Source organism: Megascapheus bottae, chromosome 14 (assembly GCF_031878675.1).
Source record: "Megascapheus bottae isolate mThoBot1 chromosome 14, mThoBot2.hap1, whole genome shotgun sequence".
NCBI lineage: Eukaryota > Metazoa > Chordata > Mammalia > Rodentia > Geomyidae > Megascapheus > Megascapheus bottae.
The window spans coordinates 4,799,428-4,815,517 of record NC_143522.1 but is presented as its reverse complement, the minus strand read 5'-3'; the positions used below and the strand labels follow the sequence as shown (position 1 = coordinate 4,815,517).

Here is a 16,090-nt window from a genome sequence, read left to right as displayed (position 1 = left end):
TTGAATGATAACAAAACTGGAAATTCTACACAGTGAAACTTGTTCCATGCACACAATTACTAAAAATGCTGTATTAAAGTACCTCTAGCCTATGGGGGCGGGCTAAGATATATATGAAACATAAATGAATTTCTTATTTACACGTGAGTCCTATTCCCTAGTTATTTTATTATATGTATATAAATATTCCCAAAGTCACATAGCCCCAATCCAAAACTTTCCTAGTCCTGAACATGTTAGAAATGGGGCTATTTAACTTGTAGTTCATTCCCCAAAGTGCTGGAGAGAGAAAAATCGTCCTTGTACTGCTGTCTTGCTTGGCCTTTCCCTACAGAGCCTAAGGGGCACAGAAGGAAGGGTCCTCTTTCCAGACAGGGGTTTCTAAGTCCTCATAAATAATCCTGCAGAGATTTAGCTAAATAGAACAAATATATAACTATATATATTTGCTGGGAGCCAAGTGTAGGGTCAAGCTGGCCCATATGAACGCCAAGCCTAACTTTGAGCTAGCTCGTCGGTAATTACTTTCTGCTGAGAGGCAATGCAAGGCGCAAGAGGCAAGGGGCAAGACTTGATTACAAATGTGTTATTACTTTATCACTCTCTGCTGAGACCTATAGTGAGAGGAAACACATGGCCCTCCCTGTCCTGCCCACCTTTGTGCTGATAGGCTCTGGCACCCAATATTAGCTGGAGGGACTTCCTCAAGAGAGTTCTTGCCTTGATGGATCTCCCTGACGAGTCTGATTGTCCTCCCATGAGGGAGGGCTGGGTGCGGGCGGTCAGTGTGCCCTCTCCTTTCTCGACTGGTCCTGTTCCCTCTATCCCTCCTGCAGGTCGAGAGGGACCGAGGACTAAAAACCCCAACATATATTCTATCTATCTATCTAGCCAGTCCTGGGGCTTGAACTTAGGGCTTGGGCACTTTTTGCTCAAGACTAGCACTGCCACTTGAGCCACGGTGCCACTTCCAACCTTTTCTGTGTATGTGGTACTGAGGAATTGAACCCAGGGCTTTGTGCATGCTAGGCAAGCACTCTACCACTAGGCCAAACTCCCGGTGCCTAAATAGAATATTTTTTTTACAATGAAAATAACTTTGTTTCTGTCTTTGCTGACAAGGAAATAATTACAAGCTCATATTGCTAGGAAAGGGAGGCCCTGCTTCACATTCAGTCTCTAGAATGCAAGTAAATGCTGCCCATAGAAATTCTATGAAGTAGCTGGGTGAGGTGGCTCATTTCATAGAATTCAAACCCCAAATTTCTTACCAGGCACTGGTGGCTCTCACCAGTAATCCTAGCTACTCAGGAGACTGAGAGCAGAGGATCACGGTTCAAAGCCAGCCTGGGCACTAAAGTCCATGAGACTCTTCAATTAACCACCAGAAAACCGGAAGTGGTCCTGTGGCTCAAGGGGTAGTGGGGGAGCCTTGAGCTGAAAAGCACAGGGGCAATGCCCAGGCCCAGAATTCAAGTCCCACAAATGACAAAAAAATAAAAAATTCTATGAAGTTCAGGTGTGGAAATTAAAAAAAAATTTCTCTCCTAGAAGAGAAAAAGTGTGGCATTGACCTGCTTTGTAAGTATAATCCAACACTCCAGTCTGGCTAATTTTATTCTTTAATGAGAAACGTCTGAATTGTACATACCACAAACAGCTTCAAGTTTCTGTACCAATCCTTCCCGACCCCTTAAAATAGCTCAAACAAACCTGAAGTATCTCTTTAAATGTGAAAAGTCTTATAAAATTAACTTACAAAAACATCCTTATCAAGTCTGTAGTTTGGCATTTACTGTACAGTAATCAAACGCTTGGGCTAAAATCTGATTTTTCTTTTTAAAAAAATCAAAGTTTACATTATTCATACAGATTCAGAAATTTTAAAAAATATGCACAAATAACCAAATCCATGCAATAAAATTTCTTTAAAAATTTAAAGCAATATAAAAGAGTCAACCTAGGTCCTGAACAGAATATTTTGGCTTATGACCAGTAACTCTGACTGCTGGCTAATGATTCCTCTCAAATTGCGGAGGAAAATTGATTTGGAACATTTTAAAATGCTCATTTCAATCAATCAGCTGAAGATCCACAGCAGTCTCTGAGCCATTTCTACACTGAATCTGCTTGCTGGTTTATGTAATACATTTTATGTGCTGAACACCACTGTTTAGGGACATGGTAATCTGTTTTACCAATGAGTCAGAATTCACAAAGTGCATGGCTCCTTGGAAACTGTACTTCCCAGAGTTCCCTCAGACAATCGAGAAGCTCTGCCAAGACACTGGCCTGGCTCTGTCCCCTGCCAGATGAACTTCTTTTGAACGTGTCTCTGGGCTCTAAGAGCCTATCCTGGCAAAAATCTGGAGGGTATGTCCATAGCAGGTGCCTGGACCTTGCTGATGTTGAAGAGCCATGGGCTGGGGCTGGTGGTGGCACTGTGGCTGCAAAGCGTCCTAGGTGGGGGGTGGCCCGTTGGTGTACCGAAGCATGGGGTAGAAGGAGCGGGCGAAGTTGTTGGCCTGGGTGCAGCTGTAGTCCTCTTCGGATGAGGGCAGCAGGCATGCCAGGAGCAGCAGCAGCAGCAGCAAGAGCTGCAGGGGCAACGCTGCCCTAATCACCCGTGCAAGGAAGGAGCGTTGGGGCTGAGTGCTGCCAGAGCCAGAGGAGCCCTTCACCCTGTCAACAGAGGGGTCAGGAGCTGATCAGGAGCATCGGGAGGCCACGCCCACCCATACCACCTGACCCCCCCCCCCCACACATAAGCATCAATGGGCAATGGGGCCAGTGGGGCCAACAGCTGGGGCGAATTTGGGAAGAAAAGTCCAGGGTTTTCTCAGTGTAAGATTTTTTTTTTTTTTAAACAAGGACCTGGACAGTGGCAGTGGTGGCAAGGCTGCTGGAGTGGTGTGGGTCCTTGGGGACCCATGCTGTGATAGAGATGCCATTACCTGCTGGGGGTCTCCTCCTCTTCTGTTGTTCTCTCTGCTGTGAACTGCTGGAACAGAGAAGCCAGTATGAACAAGCTGCAGACAGTTCCATCTTATCAGTGATGAGACTAGTCTTTCCTATGTCATATACCTCTGCCGGGAAGTCTTCCTACCACACTATGGAGACTAGAGTAATATAGCTGAGATTCACACTAAACCTACAGAAGGTAATTGGGTTTGCTAAATTGTCAAGACTTCCAGCTTCCATTTTGTTGGTCTCCTATAATGGAAAAACCAGAAGCCTTCGACAATGACATCACTATCACAATCTACTATACAAAACTGAGAACCTTTAAATAAGCTTTTTAGAAAGTGTATTCAAAAGTAACTAGGGGCTGGGAACATAGCCTAGTGGTAGAGTGCTCCCCTAGTACACACAAAGCCCTGGGTTTGATTCCTTGGTACTACATACATGGAAAAAGTCAAAAGCTGTGACTCAAGTGGCAGAACACTAGCCTTGAGCAAAAAGTATCCAAGGACAGTACCCAGGCCCTGAGTTCAAGCCCCAGGACTGGCAAAAAAAAAAAAAAAGTATTCAGTCAGCAGGTTGTGGCAGATCTGTATTGTCACAAAAATCTAAAAGGAGCTTTCAAGTTCCACCTTTATTATCTTGGTGACTTAAAAAAAAACAACCAGCGGGCCGGGAGTTTGGCCTAATGGTAGAGTGCTTGCCTAGCATGCACGAAGACCCAGGTTCTATTCCTTGGTACCACATACTTAGAAAAAGCCAGACGTGGTGCTGAGGCTCAAGTGGTAGAGCTCTAGCCTTGAGAAAGTCCAAGGACAGGGCTCAGGCCCTGAGCCCAAGCCCAGGACTGGCAAAACAAACAAACAAACAAACAAAAAACCCCACAACCAGTGGGGCTGATTACAGCCAGTGGCTCACGCCTGAAATCCTAGCTATGAGGAGGATCAACAATTTGGGGCCACCATGGGCAAAATGTTCAAGAGATTCCGCCCCCCCCACCCCGTATCAGCAGAAAAAGTAGTATTAGTTCATGTCTGGTGGTCTCGGGCAAAATTAGGACCCTAGCTCCAAAATCACCAGACAAAAAGGATTAGAGGCACGGTTCAAGAGTAGAATGCCTGCTTAGCAAGTATGAAGCGATGAGATCAGGCCCTGGTATAGCTGAAAACGAAAAGCAAACCCCCAGCGTGGTTCTCACAGAACGTGTTCTTACCTTCACTTGGGAAGCAGACACAGCTCCTAGAGACTGGTCCCCCGAGTCTGCCTCATCAAAGCAGGGTGGAGACAGGTCTGGATCCTGAAAGCCACAACCCAATGACTTCATTCAAGGTCCGAGTGTCTCAAGAGCATAAACCTCTGCATGAGGCAGTCTTGAAGCAGCAGCCCATCCCTTCCCATAGCTGAAATCTTTCAAGATTGGGGTTCTTTTAATTGCTCTTTCCCCCTTCCTGCAGTGGCTTTTTCAGAAAAAAAGAATATACCCAAATCAAAGCCAACCATCTGCATGAGACATCTGTAACTGCACCCGACAGTGAGCATCCCTCAAGTCACTGACAGAAGTTCCGGGTCATCAAGATGAGTTAGCCTTGAACATCAAGGAGAAACCAGACTAGAATGGAGTTCCCTGCTTCAGTCTCACAATCTATAGTTTGTTGTATCACATTTAAAAAAAAGGTACTAGATAAATAAGGGAGTGGGACAGAACTTGAAGCCCTGTCACATGAGACACTGAAGGCTTGTAATTGTGACATGAAGGTAAAGGTGGCATAAATGGGGAATGCCATTTTTCCTAACTCCAGACATGCTAAGCAGGGGCCCAACTCTCCACGCAGCCCACCCGCCCCTTTCTCAGCCACAGCAGGGCTGCAATTCTGTCTGGCCTCTACATGACCTATAAGAGCCCTGAGTACACTCACCTGGCTTTCTTGCAAGGACATTAAATCTTGGGCGACTTGCTCACGTAACTGCTTGTGTTTCTTCTTGATCACGTGAACCTTCTCTTCTGCCTCAATATAGTCTTCTCCTTGTCCCTTGATGAGCAGGCTGGAGGCAATCTCCTGTAAGGAGTCCACCTGAGACTGACGCTCCACCAGCTCCTTTTCCAGTTGCTAAAAGTAATAAGGTATGTGAAACAGTTGTCCAAATAGATGCAGGGGTAGCATCTCAGTTCCGGGATGAATGCTGGGTGCGGGGGGGGGGGGGCGGTTAGCTCAATTTCAGAACCTTCTCAGAGCTGCTTATCTGAGTCCTCAGCCTAGCATAGTTCAGGGATCAAGCGAGAAGGGTGAACCACATTGGGTTTGAATTCCTTTTCCCTCTGAAGAGCATCCTGATGCTGGAGGACATAGAGAAAAGCAGGGAAGGAGGTGTGGGAGAACGAGGCCCTCATCCACTAGCACAGGGGTCAAGGAAACTCTAAGGCTGGAAAATTATGAAAGCCGTGAGGTGTGTACCAGATGACTCACAAGTTGTTACAAGGGACCACCTTGCTCCCTTGCTGTCCACTGTGGGGGCACGAGACACATGTGGCTGATTCAATCATAAAGCCTAAGGTTGGTGGCTACCTGATTAGATATGTAGATGGAACAGTTCCACTATTGTACAAAGTTCCACTGGACAGTTACTGTTTTAGAGAATGGAGTTTTACAAAGATTTTAGCATGACTGTTTTGCCCAACCTGGGGCTTGAGCTCAGGGCCTGGGCACTGTTCTTGGGCTTTCGCAAGGCTAGTGGTAGTCTACCACTTAAGCCACAGCACCACTTCTAGCTTTTTCTGTGTATGTGGTACCGAAGAATCAAACCCAGAGCTTCAGGCATGCTAGGCAAGCACTCTATCACTAGGCTATGCTCCTGGCCCATAGCACGACATTTTTTAAGCAGTGTTCAGAAATCTTAAATTTAAAATATTGAAAATGGGGGCCGGGAGTTTGGCCTAGTGGTTAAAGTGCTTGCCTAGCATGCATGAAGACCCGGGTTCGATTCCTCGGTACCACATACATAGAAAAAAAAGCCAGAAGTGGTGCTGAGGCTCAAGTGGTAGAGCTCTAGCCTTGAGAAAGTCCAAGGATAGTGCTCAGGCCCTGAGCTCAAGCCCAGGACTGGCAAAAAAAAAAAAATATTGAAAATGGAACCGTAGCTGAGTACCATTTCTTTTTTTCATATATTTTTTATTGTAATTAATAGAAGGGTTACATTATATTCACCAGATAGAAGGTGTATTACTTCACATACATTGATACCCTTTCTCATGTCTGAGTACCATTTCTATAATCCTAGTTTCTCAGAAGGCTAAGATCGGAGGATCTCAGTTCAAAGTCTGCCTGGACGGACAAATCTATGAGGCTCTTATCTCTAATTAACTAGCAAAACAAATCACAAGGTGGAGCTGTGGCTCAAGTAGGAAAAAAAAAAAAAAAAAAAACCTTGAATTCTAGGCCCTGTACTGGCAGAAGGAAAAAAAAATTATGCAGAACAAAAAAACTTATAGCTATACTGTTCATGCAAAGACTGTTTATCAGTCCCTAAAATAATAAATGCAACAGGCATTTACAAACCATTTACATTGTAAGTATAAGAAATATGAAAATACCTTAAAGTTTAAGAGGAAATGTACAAAGATCCTCAAATAATATGTGTAAATGTAAGTATTTTAGCTAAAGAACTTGAGTGACTAATGATTTTGGTATGTGGGAGTGCCTTGGAATCTGTTTCCTGTGATGGCTGATTCTATTTACCATGATAAAATTACTTCTCTTTTAGTGGCCTTCTGTTTCTCAGGACATTGTAAACACTGATGTCCTCCATTCCTGATAGTCTCAAAGGCCTTGTGCTCAGCCTCCGGCTCTTCATCCCTGTAAGTCATCTGTCTCTAGAATTACCCAGGGCCCCTTGGCAGACAGAAGCAAGAAGGCTGAGCACAAAACTACAGCCACCATGTGAACTGTATGTTCCTCAGGAACACTGGGCCAGGCTCTTGGCTACTCTGACCGCAAGAGCCAACCGTGGTTACTCAGAGCCCCTGACAGAGAAACTTACCATCAGCTCTTCCCGACGGTCCAGGAGAGCCTGGGGATCTGCCTTTGGGTCGGTGGCATGAACCTTCTGCCTCTGCTTCTCGGCACTCTCTAGCCACAGCAGCAGGTTTTGACTTAGCTGGTGAAAGTCCTTTATGAGACAGAAATGCACGAGGGCATCAGAGCATGGTTCTTGGAGAGCTCTTGTGGGGAGGAGGTGCTGCAAAGGCAGCTTTCCCCTTCTGATCCACCACTGTCGCATGCCTTCTGCCAGCAGGTGAATGAAAGGACCCCATTTTCATGAGAAGCCAGGCCTCAGAGAAGGAGAGGGGAACAGCAGGGGGAGAGCAAGTGCCCTTGGCAGAGCCCCAGCAGGCAGCATGTGAAAAGTACAACAGTGCTATGGAGGGACTTCAGGACAAATCTGCTGAAAGAGTCCACTCAACGGGATAGGCTATGGGGGGGGGGTTTCACAGCCCTAAGATGGGGTCAAACGTAACATGTATGGAGCAATTCCACTAGACACTGGACTAAAATTATACACACCACTGCTTTAGTCCCTAGAAGGAGTCGGGGAGGTAGGCACTAAAGTGATTCCCATTTTTCTGACATGGAAATAAAAGTTTAGAAAGCTCTCTGTCCCAAGGGCCATGTCTCTGGGTCCCTCTGGGAAAGGACAGAGAATTCCCAATCTCCTGGCAGGTACTAGGTCAATGAGATGTACTGGGGGTTAGCACGATGGAAACCAACAGTACACAACCCGCATTTGGCTGCAGCTTGACAAAATATCTGCTGCCTCATGGGCTTGGCTGCCGCTGGGGTCAGGGCCTTGGGCTGAGTCAGCGTACCTGGCACTGCATGAGCGACTGCCGTAGGTCCCTTCGCCAGCTGTCCATTGTGCCTTGGACTCCTTCCCAGCGCAGGCTCAGCTGACGGAGCCTACTTTGGAGCTCTGAAGATTTGGCGCTCTCGGTTGGCAGAGATTCCTTGCAGCTCACATTGACAGAGACCATTGATGCCTTGTGGGTGTCAAAGGCTTTGAGTAACTCCTATCATAGGAAAAGATTAGGTTAGGCCCCCTGGAACTAGGACTGGCTCAGAAAGGGATCTTCGACATGCATCTCCAAGCTGTGGCTACAGTGACCAGAGCGACCTCGCTTGTGACTGGCTGAATAGCATCAGGTGAGCAATCTTCCCTACAAGGGCAGTGAATGTGGCTAGCTGGGCACCAGAGCCCAAAGGCAGAGGCTGCCCTCCTGGCTGCCAGACGTGACTGGAGAAATGAAGAGACAGAACTCAGCATCGTCCACTGCCCGGGCTCTGCCGCTGGCTTCCTAACAGTCTGAAGAGCACATTAAGCCTTCCAGGTGAAGGGATATGGAGCTTTCATTTATCTTGACCCAGCCAGAAATGTTCCTTAAGAGGAATTGTCATTCCTGGTAAATAATGCCCAGAGTAAAAGGATGAATATGAAGAGTACCTGAACACCCTCAAACTGTGGGCAACCCCAGCCTCAGGTCTCAGGAGCTCTTTTAGGCTCAGGGCACCCACAAAGTACAGATCTTAAACTGCCCTGCTCCCTGGGCTACTTCCTGTGGAGGACAAATCCTGCCTGCACAAAACAGTAACTACGATCAAGCCACAGCCAACTCTGCCCCTTCTGCAGGTCAGACACTAGCTTTCCTCTGCAACCACTGCTTATGGATGAGGAAGAGCAGTATTCTGCTGCTGTGTGCCGGCAGCCACCAACACTCCAATCCATACTTTGTTCAGTACAGCCACGCTTGCGCAGGTACACTCCGAATGTTCTCCCCCCCACACCTCTAACATACCTGCAGTCTCCTCACACTGAGTTCCATTTCCTGGATAGTGGAGGGAGGCTTGGCCATTGCTAAAGTTTCCAGTTCTGCTTCGGTTTTTTCCAGCCAAGCAGTGATGTCGTTGATGTCAGAGCTGAGTTGCTGCATGTTTTGTTGTATTCTGAGTTTACTGTGCAGCTCTGGTGATTCAAGAGGCTCCCATCTGTCAAAGGCACCTGGGATCAAAGCCACTAATTAAAATAAGCAATAATGCAAACAGACTTCCCTCCCTGTAGCCATTAAAAGTTAAGGTAGCCAGACGAGGTGGCTCATGCCTGTAATCCTAGCTACTCAGGAAGCTGAGATTTGAGGATCAAGGTTCAAAGCCAGTCCAGGCACAAAAAGAAAACGGGAAGTGGGGCTTGGCTCAAGCGTAGGGCAGTAGCCTTGAGCTGAAGAGCTCAGGGACAACACCCAGGCCCAGGAGTAGGGTAGTAGCCTTGAACTGAAGAGCTCAGAGACAGCACCCAGACCAAGTTCAAGCCCCATGACCCACACACACAAAAAAAGTTACGGTAAATTCTCGAATACTTGTTTGTTAAACCTGACATTTGAAATATGATGTAAAAAAATCAGTGTTGGGGCCGGGAGTTTGGCCTAGTGGTAGAGTGCTTGCCTAGCATGCACGTAGTACCACATACATAGAAAAAAGCCAAAGTGATGCTGAGGCTCACGTAGTAGAGCTCTAGCCTTAAGAAAGTCCAAGGAGGGCTGGGAGTTTGGCCTAGTGGTTAAAGTGCTTGCCCAGCATGCATGAAGACCCGGGTTCGATTCCTCGGTACCACATACATAGAAAAAAGCCGGAAATGGTGCTGAGGCTCAAGTGGTAGAGCTCTAGCCTTGAGAAAATTCCAAGGACAGGGCTCAGGCCCTGAGCTCAAGCCCAGGACTGGCAAAAAAAAAAAAAAAAAAAAGTCCAAGGACAGTGCTTAGGCCCTGAGCTCAAGCCCAAGACTGGCGAAACAAAACAAAACAAAACAAAAATCAGTGATAATAAAATCCTTTAATAAAAAAAAAGTTAAGGTAAGCTCGGTGCTGGTGGCTCACACCTGTAATCCTTGCTACACAGGAGGCTGAGAATTAAGGATCACGGTTCAAAGCCCAGACAGGAAAGTCCATGAGACTCTTTAAGCTCTTTAATTAACCACCAAAAAACTGGAAGTGGCGCTGTGGCTCAAAGTGGTAGAGCACTAGCTTTGAGCAAAAGAGCTCAGGGATGACCTACAACTAACTGACCCTCGCCACCTCCCCCCCCCCAAAAAAAAAGGCCAGGCACAGTGGGCTCATGCCTGTAATCCTAGCTACTCAGCAGACTGAGATCTGAGGATGGCGGTTCAAAGCCAGCTTGGGCACTAAAGTCTGTGAGACTCATCTCTAATTAACTACCAGAAAACTGGAAGTGGCACTGTGGTTCCAGGGATATGGTGGTAGCCTTGAGCTAAAGAGCTCAAGGACAACAACCAAGTCCAGAGTTCAAGTCCCACAACCAACAACAAAACAAAACAAAACAAAATTAGTGTGGTAAAAGTGTGTCAAGCACACTCCTCATAAGAAGGTCTGAGCTGGAGAATTCTTCTGGAACACTCACAATGTTTCTCCTGCCCAGGTCTGAGGCCTGTCCTTCTCCACTGCCACAAAGGCTGGAAGGAGGTGAGGATTAAGAGGCAGAAAACCCAACTTGTGGTCAGAATGTGCTCTGGGTATCAAGCTCACACTTCAGTTTGTGTTTCTATTAGGATGCTTTTTCCTTTAGTGTATGTATGATCAACACAATGCCATCAGCTTCAGATTAAATGTAGCTGAGCAATTATATAATAATTTACAGAGTGGTCTAATGGGGAGATAATTCTTTGATCATCACTTTTATGTTTGATTTCTATGTACACATGAAGTTATTAAGGCATACACTTCTTTGCCAGGCATGGTGGTACACAGCTATAACTCAAGTATTTGGGAGACTGAAGCAGGAGGGTCGTGAGTTTCAGGCCACTCTGAACTACATAGAGAGGCCCACCCGATCTCCCTGTCCTCCACCAAAAAGAATCCCCAAACATACACACACACACACACACCTAAAACAAAATATGCAAGCCACCACGACAGCCTCATTTTGTCAATGTTTAAGGAAGAGTCTCTACATTCAAATCAATAGCCTACGATTTACTTATAAATACATAGCAGCTGATTTGAAAATAACATTGGGTATAATAGGTAAGTTTGGTAGTTTTGGTGAATGATAATTTATCCAATTAGATTCTGTTGCTAAACTCAACTTCTGAGAGTTGCCCATTTGGCAGTACCTGACCGCTGGCCCGTTGAAGCAGCCCGTGGCTCGTCATCTCGCTGAGGGGTGTCATTCAAGACTTCTGAACCTTCTTTGCCATCGTCAGTGCCTGGATGTAAGAGCAGCTTTACCTAGAATGAGCCAATCATAAGTCATTATCAGTTAAATGGAAAGGTTATCTAAATAACAACCAAGCTCATATTAAGAGGCAAGAAATAAAGATGTGGGGCCCTTTCCTTCAAAGAGTAACACAGAGGTACGTGAGTGTATGGAAAGCCTTTATAGATAAGCCAGCAGCATTGAAGGTAGAATTAGCCTTACCAACAGCCCAGGGAGGTGGATGAGGATTTGTGAATGATGGGAGATAAAACAGCTGTTTTACTTTGTATGCTTTCTAAATCTCCCTTAAAAAAACATGCAAAAATAATCCCTGAACATTCCAGACAGGAGCTCCTATGTCGTTAGCACTTTTACCCTTTTACAGTGCTTTACAAATCTTCCCTAATATCCTTCCTCATCACCTATCAGCGTGGATGGCATCATTGACGTGGAGCACAGAGGACTGGCAGGGTCGCTCATCACCTGTGCTGGGTCCCGTTACTGTGCATTGTTATCCCGGAGCTGACTGGGCTGTGGTCTCAGGCCTTCCCAAAGTGAATTGGAAAAGCCATGTTTGCTTTGCTTCATGTCCATATGGCCTATTCATGTGGAAGGGCGACAGTTACGAATCCCTCTGATTTGTGGCAACATGTTACAAATGCCGATGTAATAAAAGGCTTGGGCTTTCCGAAAGGTCCAGGTGAAGGAAACAAGTGTAGTGACTGAAGATGCCAGACCACCCAGCCCAGAGGGGAGGGTGCTTAGGTGCTAGGGTCTTGTTCTTTCAGTCTTCCTCCACATCACAGCTGGAAGGATTCAAACTGACAGCTGCTTGCTAAGCAACAGCAAGAGGAAAAGCTTCTGAACTGAGCGTGGTCAAATAACCTTGGATCTGACCAAGTGAAGACAGCATGATCTCCACCTATAGAACAAGAGCCCTACATACAAGGTACTTTGATGGAAATTCTCTGCTGGTCTAAAATGTGGCACTTACATGCATGCTACATTTTCACCTTGACTATCCTGATACAGATTTTCTGCACTTGAGAATGGTCTGGGGCCAACGTTCAACTTTAGATTATTCCTCAAGCAGCTGCCTCGTCAGGGATACTAAAAGCTGGTGGAGCTAGGAAGCAGCAGCTGCAGAAATACAATGATTCGAGACAGTAGTATAATGACTGGTGTTTCCAAGGCTTTCTTGTACATCAATCCCGACACCAGCTGTATGAGGCAGGGCTGCCTCTGGGTAGGACGGCTTACTGAGTGTTTTAAATTTTACAGGAATGGCCTGGTAGGACTGGGAATCAAACCCATGTCCACCACCACACACCTTCACATCTGAGTATGAAATTCTGGTGTTTTGAATGGGTGTGGTCCAACAGTCATTGTTTCCTGGACACCTGACTCAATGGTAGAGAATACTGTTGTAGCATAACCTAAGAGTTTTTAGCTAGAAAACTCACTACATCCGGTCAGTTTGTTCTGGGTTCTAATGAAGCACAGACAGTTCAACAGAGATTTTGGTTTTGTGGAGGGAGTGGTGACGGGAATCAAACCTAGGGCCTTGTGCATGCTAGGCAAGAGCACTATCACAGAGCTACTACTTTCAGGCTCTCACAAACACTGTCATCTCAAAACAAAACAACTCAAAATTAGCCTGGGGAATGAACACAGTTTGTACCAAAGTCAATCAATCTTTCTTTTTCTTTCTTTCCTTCCTTTCTTCCTTCTTTCTTTGTTCTTTTTGCCAGTCCTGGGCCTTGAACTCAGGGCCTAAGCACTGTCCTTGTGCTTTCTCAAGGCTAGGGCTCTACTACTTGAGCCACAGCACTACTTCCGGCTTTTTAAAAAAATGTATGTGGTACTGAGGAATCGAACCTGTATCTTCATGCATGCTAGGCAAGCACTTTATCACTAGGCCAAACTCCTGACCAAATCTTTCTTTTTTTTTTTTTTTGCCAGTCCTGGCCTTGAGCTCAGGGCCTGAGCACTGTCCTTGGACTTTCTCAAGGCTAGAGCTCTACCACTTGAGCCTCAGCACCACTTCCGGCTTTTTTCTATGTATGTGGTACTGAGGAATCGAACCCAGGTCTTCATGCATGCTAGGCAAGCACTCAACCACTAGGCCAAACTCCCGGCCCCCCAAATCTTTCTTTTAAAAGAAATATGTTAGCTCTTGCTAGAAGCCAGTAGCTCAAGCCTGTAATCTTAGCTACTCAGGAGGCTGAGATCTGAGGATAGTGGTTCAAAGCCAGCATGGGCACAAAAATCTGTGAGACTCATCTCCAATTAACCACTAGAACACTGAAAGGGGCACTGTGGCTCAAGTGGTAGAGCGCTCAGGTACAGCACCTAGACCCAGAGTTTAAGCTCCATGACTGACCAAAAATAAAAGATTAACTCTTAATCATACACCTGGGTTACATCCTTGGGGTGGGGGTTGGGGAGGAGGAGATGGGAACGTCAAGACTTACATAGGCTGGCTTGTATGGGGTGCTGGAGTCTGAAGGGGTGGGTGGTACATTTCTGTCACCTTCCATTTGTTTGTAGTGATGCTTGGGACAGGAAGGGCTGTCAGGAACATGCCATGAGTGGCCATCTGAGATGGATTTACCTGAAACAAATGAAGTCTCGAGTGCTGATTTATTCTGAGCAAATGATTCGTACTTAGTGACACAAAATGGTCATGGGTCACATGGCATCGGGTGACAGTATCAAAATGAGCTCCGCAGCTTGCCTTGCAAAACATGCATGTTTGCAAAAATGTCAGTATCTCTCAGAAGGGAATGAAATGAGTCATGCAACTGAGTGACACTGTGCCTTCACGAGATGGGATCATGGTGGAGCACAACACATGTAAGACTTGCTGTAGGATGAGAGGTGTTTTGCATGGAATGGGGTTCGTAAGTGATGGGGAGGCAGGGCAGTGGGGCCAGTCTGGGGGTGAAGACAGGAGGCCGCTCAGGAGTAAGGGAAGGTCACCATGAAGATGGACTTGGGAACTGAAAGGCCACCCGTGGCTGTCTGCCACCACTGCTGATGGGGATGGGAGAGAGGGTAGACTAGAGCTGCATGTCAAGGAACGGTTTCTTCTCCTGTGGCAAAGGTACTGGTCATTTCTTACCCCCACCCACCCAGCCAACCCTGCCCCAGATCACCAGAAGCAAAGAAAGAGTTCCAAACCAAGCCACCATGGGAAAAAAAAAAAAAAGCTTGGCCCATGCCAAAGGACTTTAGAGAGATGAAGGAAGACAATAATAGTGAAAAAAGGCCCCATGAAGCACTTCCTTCTGCACGGGCCTGCAGGGGAGGAGAGGGAGGGCGTGGAGTCTGCCCTAGCATGGGGGGGGGCCGTGTAAGGAGCACGCAGGTATGGATGAGTACGGCAGTGTAAATACACCATGACACAAAGACCAAGGTGCATGGTGTCCACAGAGGCACAGGTCAGACATGACACGGGAGCGAGGTTTAGGATGCAGTATGCGCCACAGGAGGCTGCCATGTTGAGACACATGCACGGGCAGGGGCCTACCAGAAGACGCTTTCAAAGATTTTGTGGTCATTTTAAGATAGGCCTCAGGATTTTCAGGGATTTCTACATCTGAAAAAGAATAATGTCATTGTGCTCACTGGAGGTGGCTACAGATGAATGTCCAAGTAGTCAAGTTTAACCCAGTAGAAATAATGCCAGCTGGATGGAGAAAACAAATTACTGTCTTTTTTTAAAAAAAAATTTGAATCTTGGAAACCAGAAGGATTTTCCTCTCTAGCCAACTCCTGACTGTGCAGAAGTGGTGGATAAAGCGAGCGAGGACGGACTCAATAGCTGAGACTCCCTCATAGTGGAAGTCAGCGCAGAAGTCTCCCATCAGCCACATCCATCAGTGGACAGCCTGAATACTGGACTGTGAATTTCTTTCTTATTCCCCCTCCCCACCGCTCTCATTTTGCCTGTCCTAAGAGTGAGTCAGTTCTCAGGTGAGTTAAGAGATGGGCAGGACAGAACCCAGGAAGCCACAAGCTAGGCTCTTGGTCACTGAGAGCTGGCTGTGTAACTGGGGGGGCTAGAAATGCAGCCAGAAAAGTAGACTTCAAGGCTCTGGGGATGTGGCCATTACCTGACAATGCACTGTAATACGGGCCCTCCTCGTCTTCTTCGTGAGAGGAAGAGCCCCCCACGTCCCCTGTGTGGTCCCACTCGAGGGGGATGGAGTCCACGCTGACAGGGGTCTCACAGCCAGACCGTTCATGCCCTGGAGCCGGGGGCACGAGGTGACACAGAGACTGGGGAGATGCGGGCTCCTCGCGCTCTTCCCTTTTATGCCAAGAGTCATTCTGGATGTCTCTGGGGTCTTCCATGTCTGTGTCATTCTCAGATGCCTCTTTTTCATCTTCCAGGCCCTAAATGGAAGCACCCAGGTTTCCCCAATTCAAAGCTATGGCAGTTAGCAGTATGAACAACGGCAGTTTGCCTGTCAAACAGCCTCTGGAAATAGCTGCCATTACGAATTCTAAGGTGGTTTTAAGAAGAACCAGGTTCTGGCCCTGTAGTTAAAATTTGACTTTAGACAATCCAGAGTGGAGCTAAGGAGTCATAATGTACAGAAATTTCAGCTCCTCCTAGGAAAAATAAAATTCCAGTGGATTTCTGCTCTACTCTGCTAAAGTTAAATAGCTGTCTGGCCAAAATTTCACTATGGTTCATACCAAGTTCCTCTTAAGAATCAGATAAATTTTTTTTAAAACTGTATTTTCTTTTTCTTTCTTTTTTTTTTCTTTCTTTTTTTGCCAGTCCTGGGCTTGAGCTTAGAGCCTGAGCACTGTCCTTGGACTTTCTCAAGGCTAGAGCTCTACCACTTGAGCCTCAGTACCAC

At 46.6% G+C, this 16,090-nt stretch overlaps 1 protein-coding gene across 4 annotated transcripts in view; it reads right to left on the bottom strand.

The window, feature by feature from the left end:
- Positions 1-1,599: 1,599 nt before the first annotated feature.
- Positions 1,600-16,090, bottom strand: part of Syne2 (spectrin repeat containing nuclear envelope protein 2) — a 276,157-nt gene continuing 261,666 nt past the window's right edge. For all 4 annotated transcript variants that reach the window (XM_090344255.1, XM_090344252.1, XM_090344253.1 and 1 more), the window contains 11 exons: positions 15,335-15,617; positions 14,749-14,817; positions 13,691-13,830; positions 11,134-11,248; positions 8,807-9,009; positions 7,823-8,023; positions 6,997-7,125; positions 4,878-5,069; positions 4,175-4,258; positions 2,955-3,001; positions 1,600-2,682 (listed from right to left, as the gene is read on the bottom strand). In XM_090344255.1, the coding sequence (XP_090200381.1) occupies positions 2,460-2,682; positions 2,955-3,001; positions 4,175-4,258; positions 4,878-5,069; positions 6,997-7,125; positions 7,823-8,023; positions 8,807-9,009; positions 11,134-11,248; positions 13,691-13,830; positions 14,749-14,817; positions 15,335-15,617 (1,686 nt within the window). In that variant the 3' untranslated portion in view covers positions 1,600-2,459. The remainder of the gene's footprint in view (positions 2,683-2,954; positions 3,002-4,174; positions 4,259-4,877; positions 5,070-6,996; positions 7,126-7,822; positions 8,024-8,806; positions 9,010-11,133; positions 11,249-13,690; positions 13,831-14,748; positions 14,818-15,334; positions 15,618-16,090) is intronic.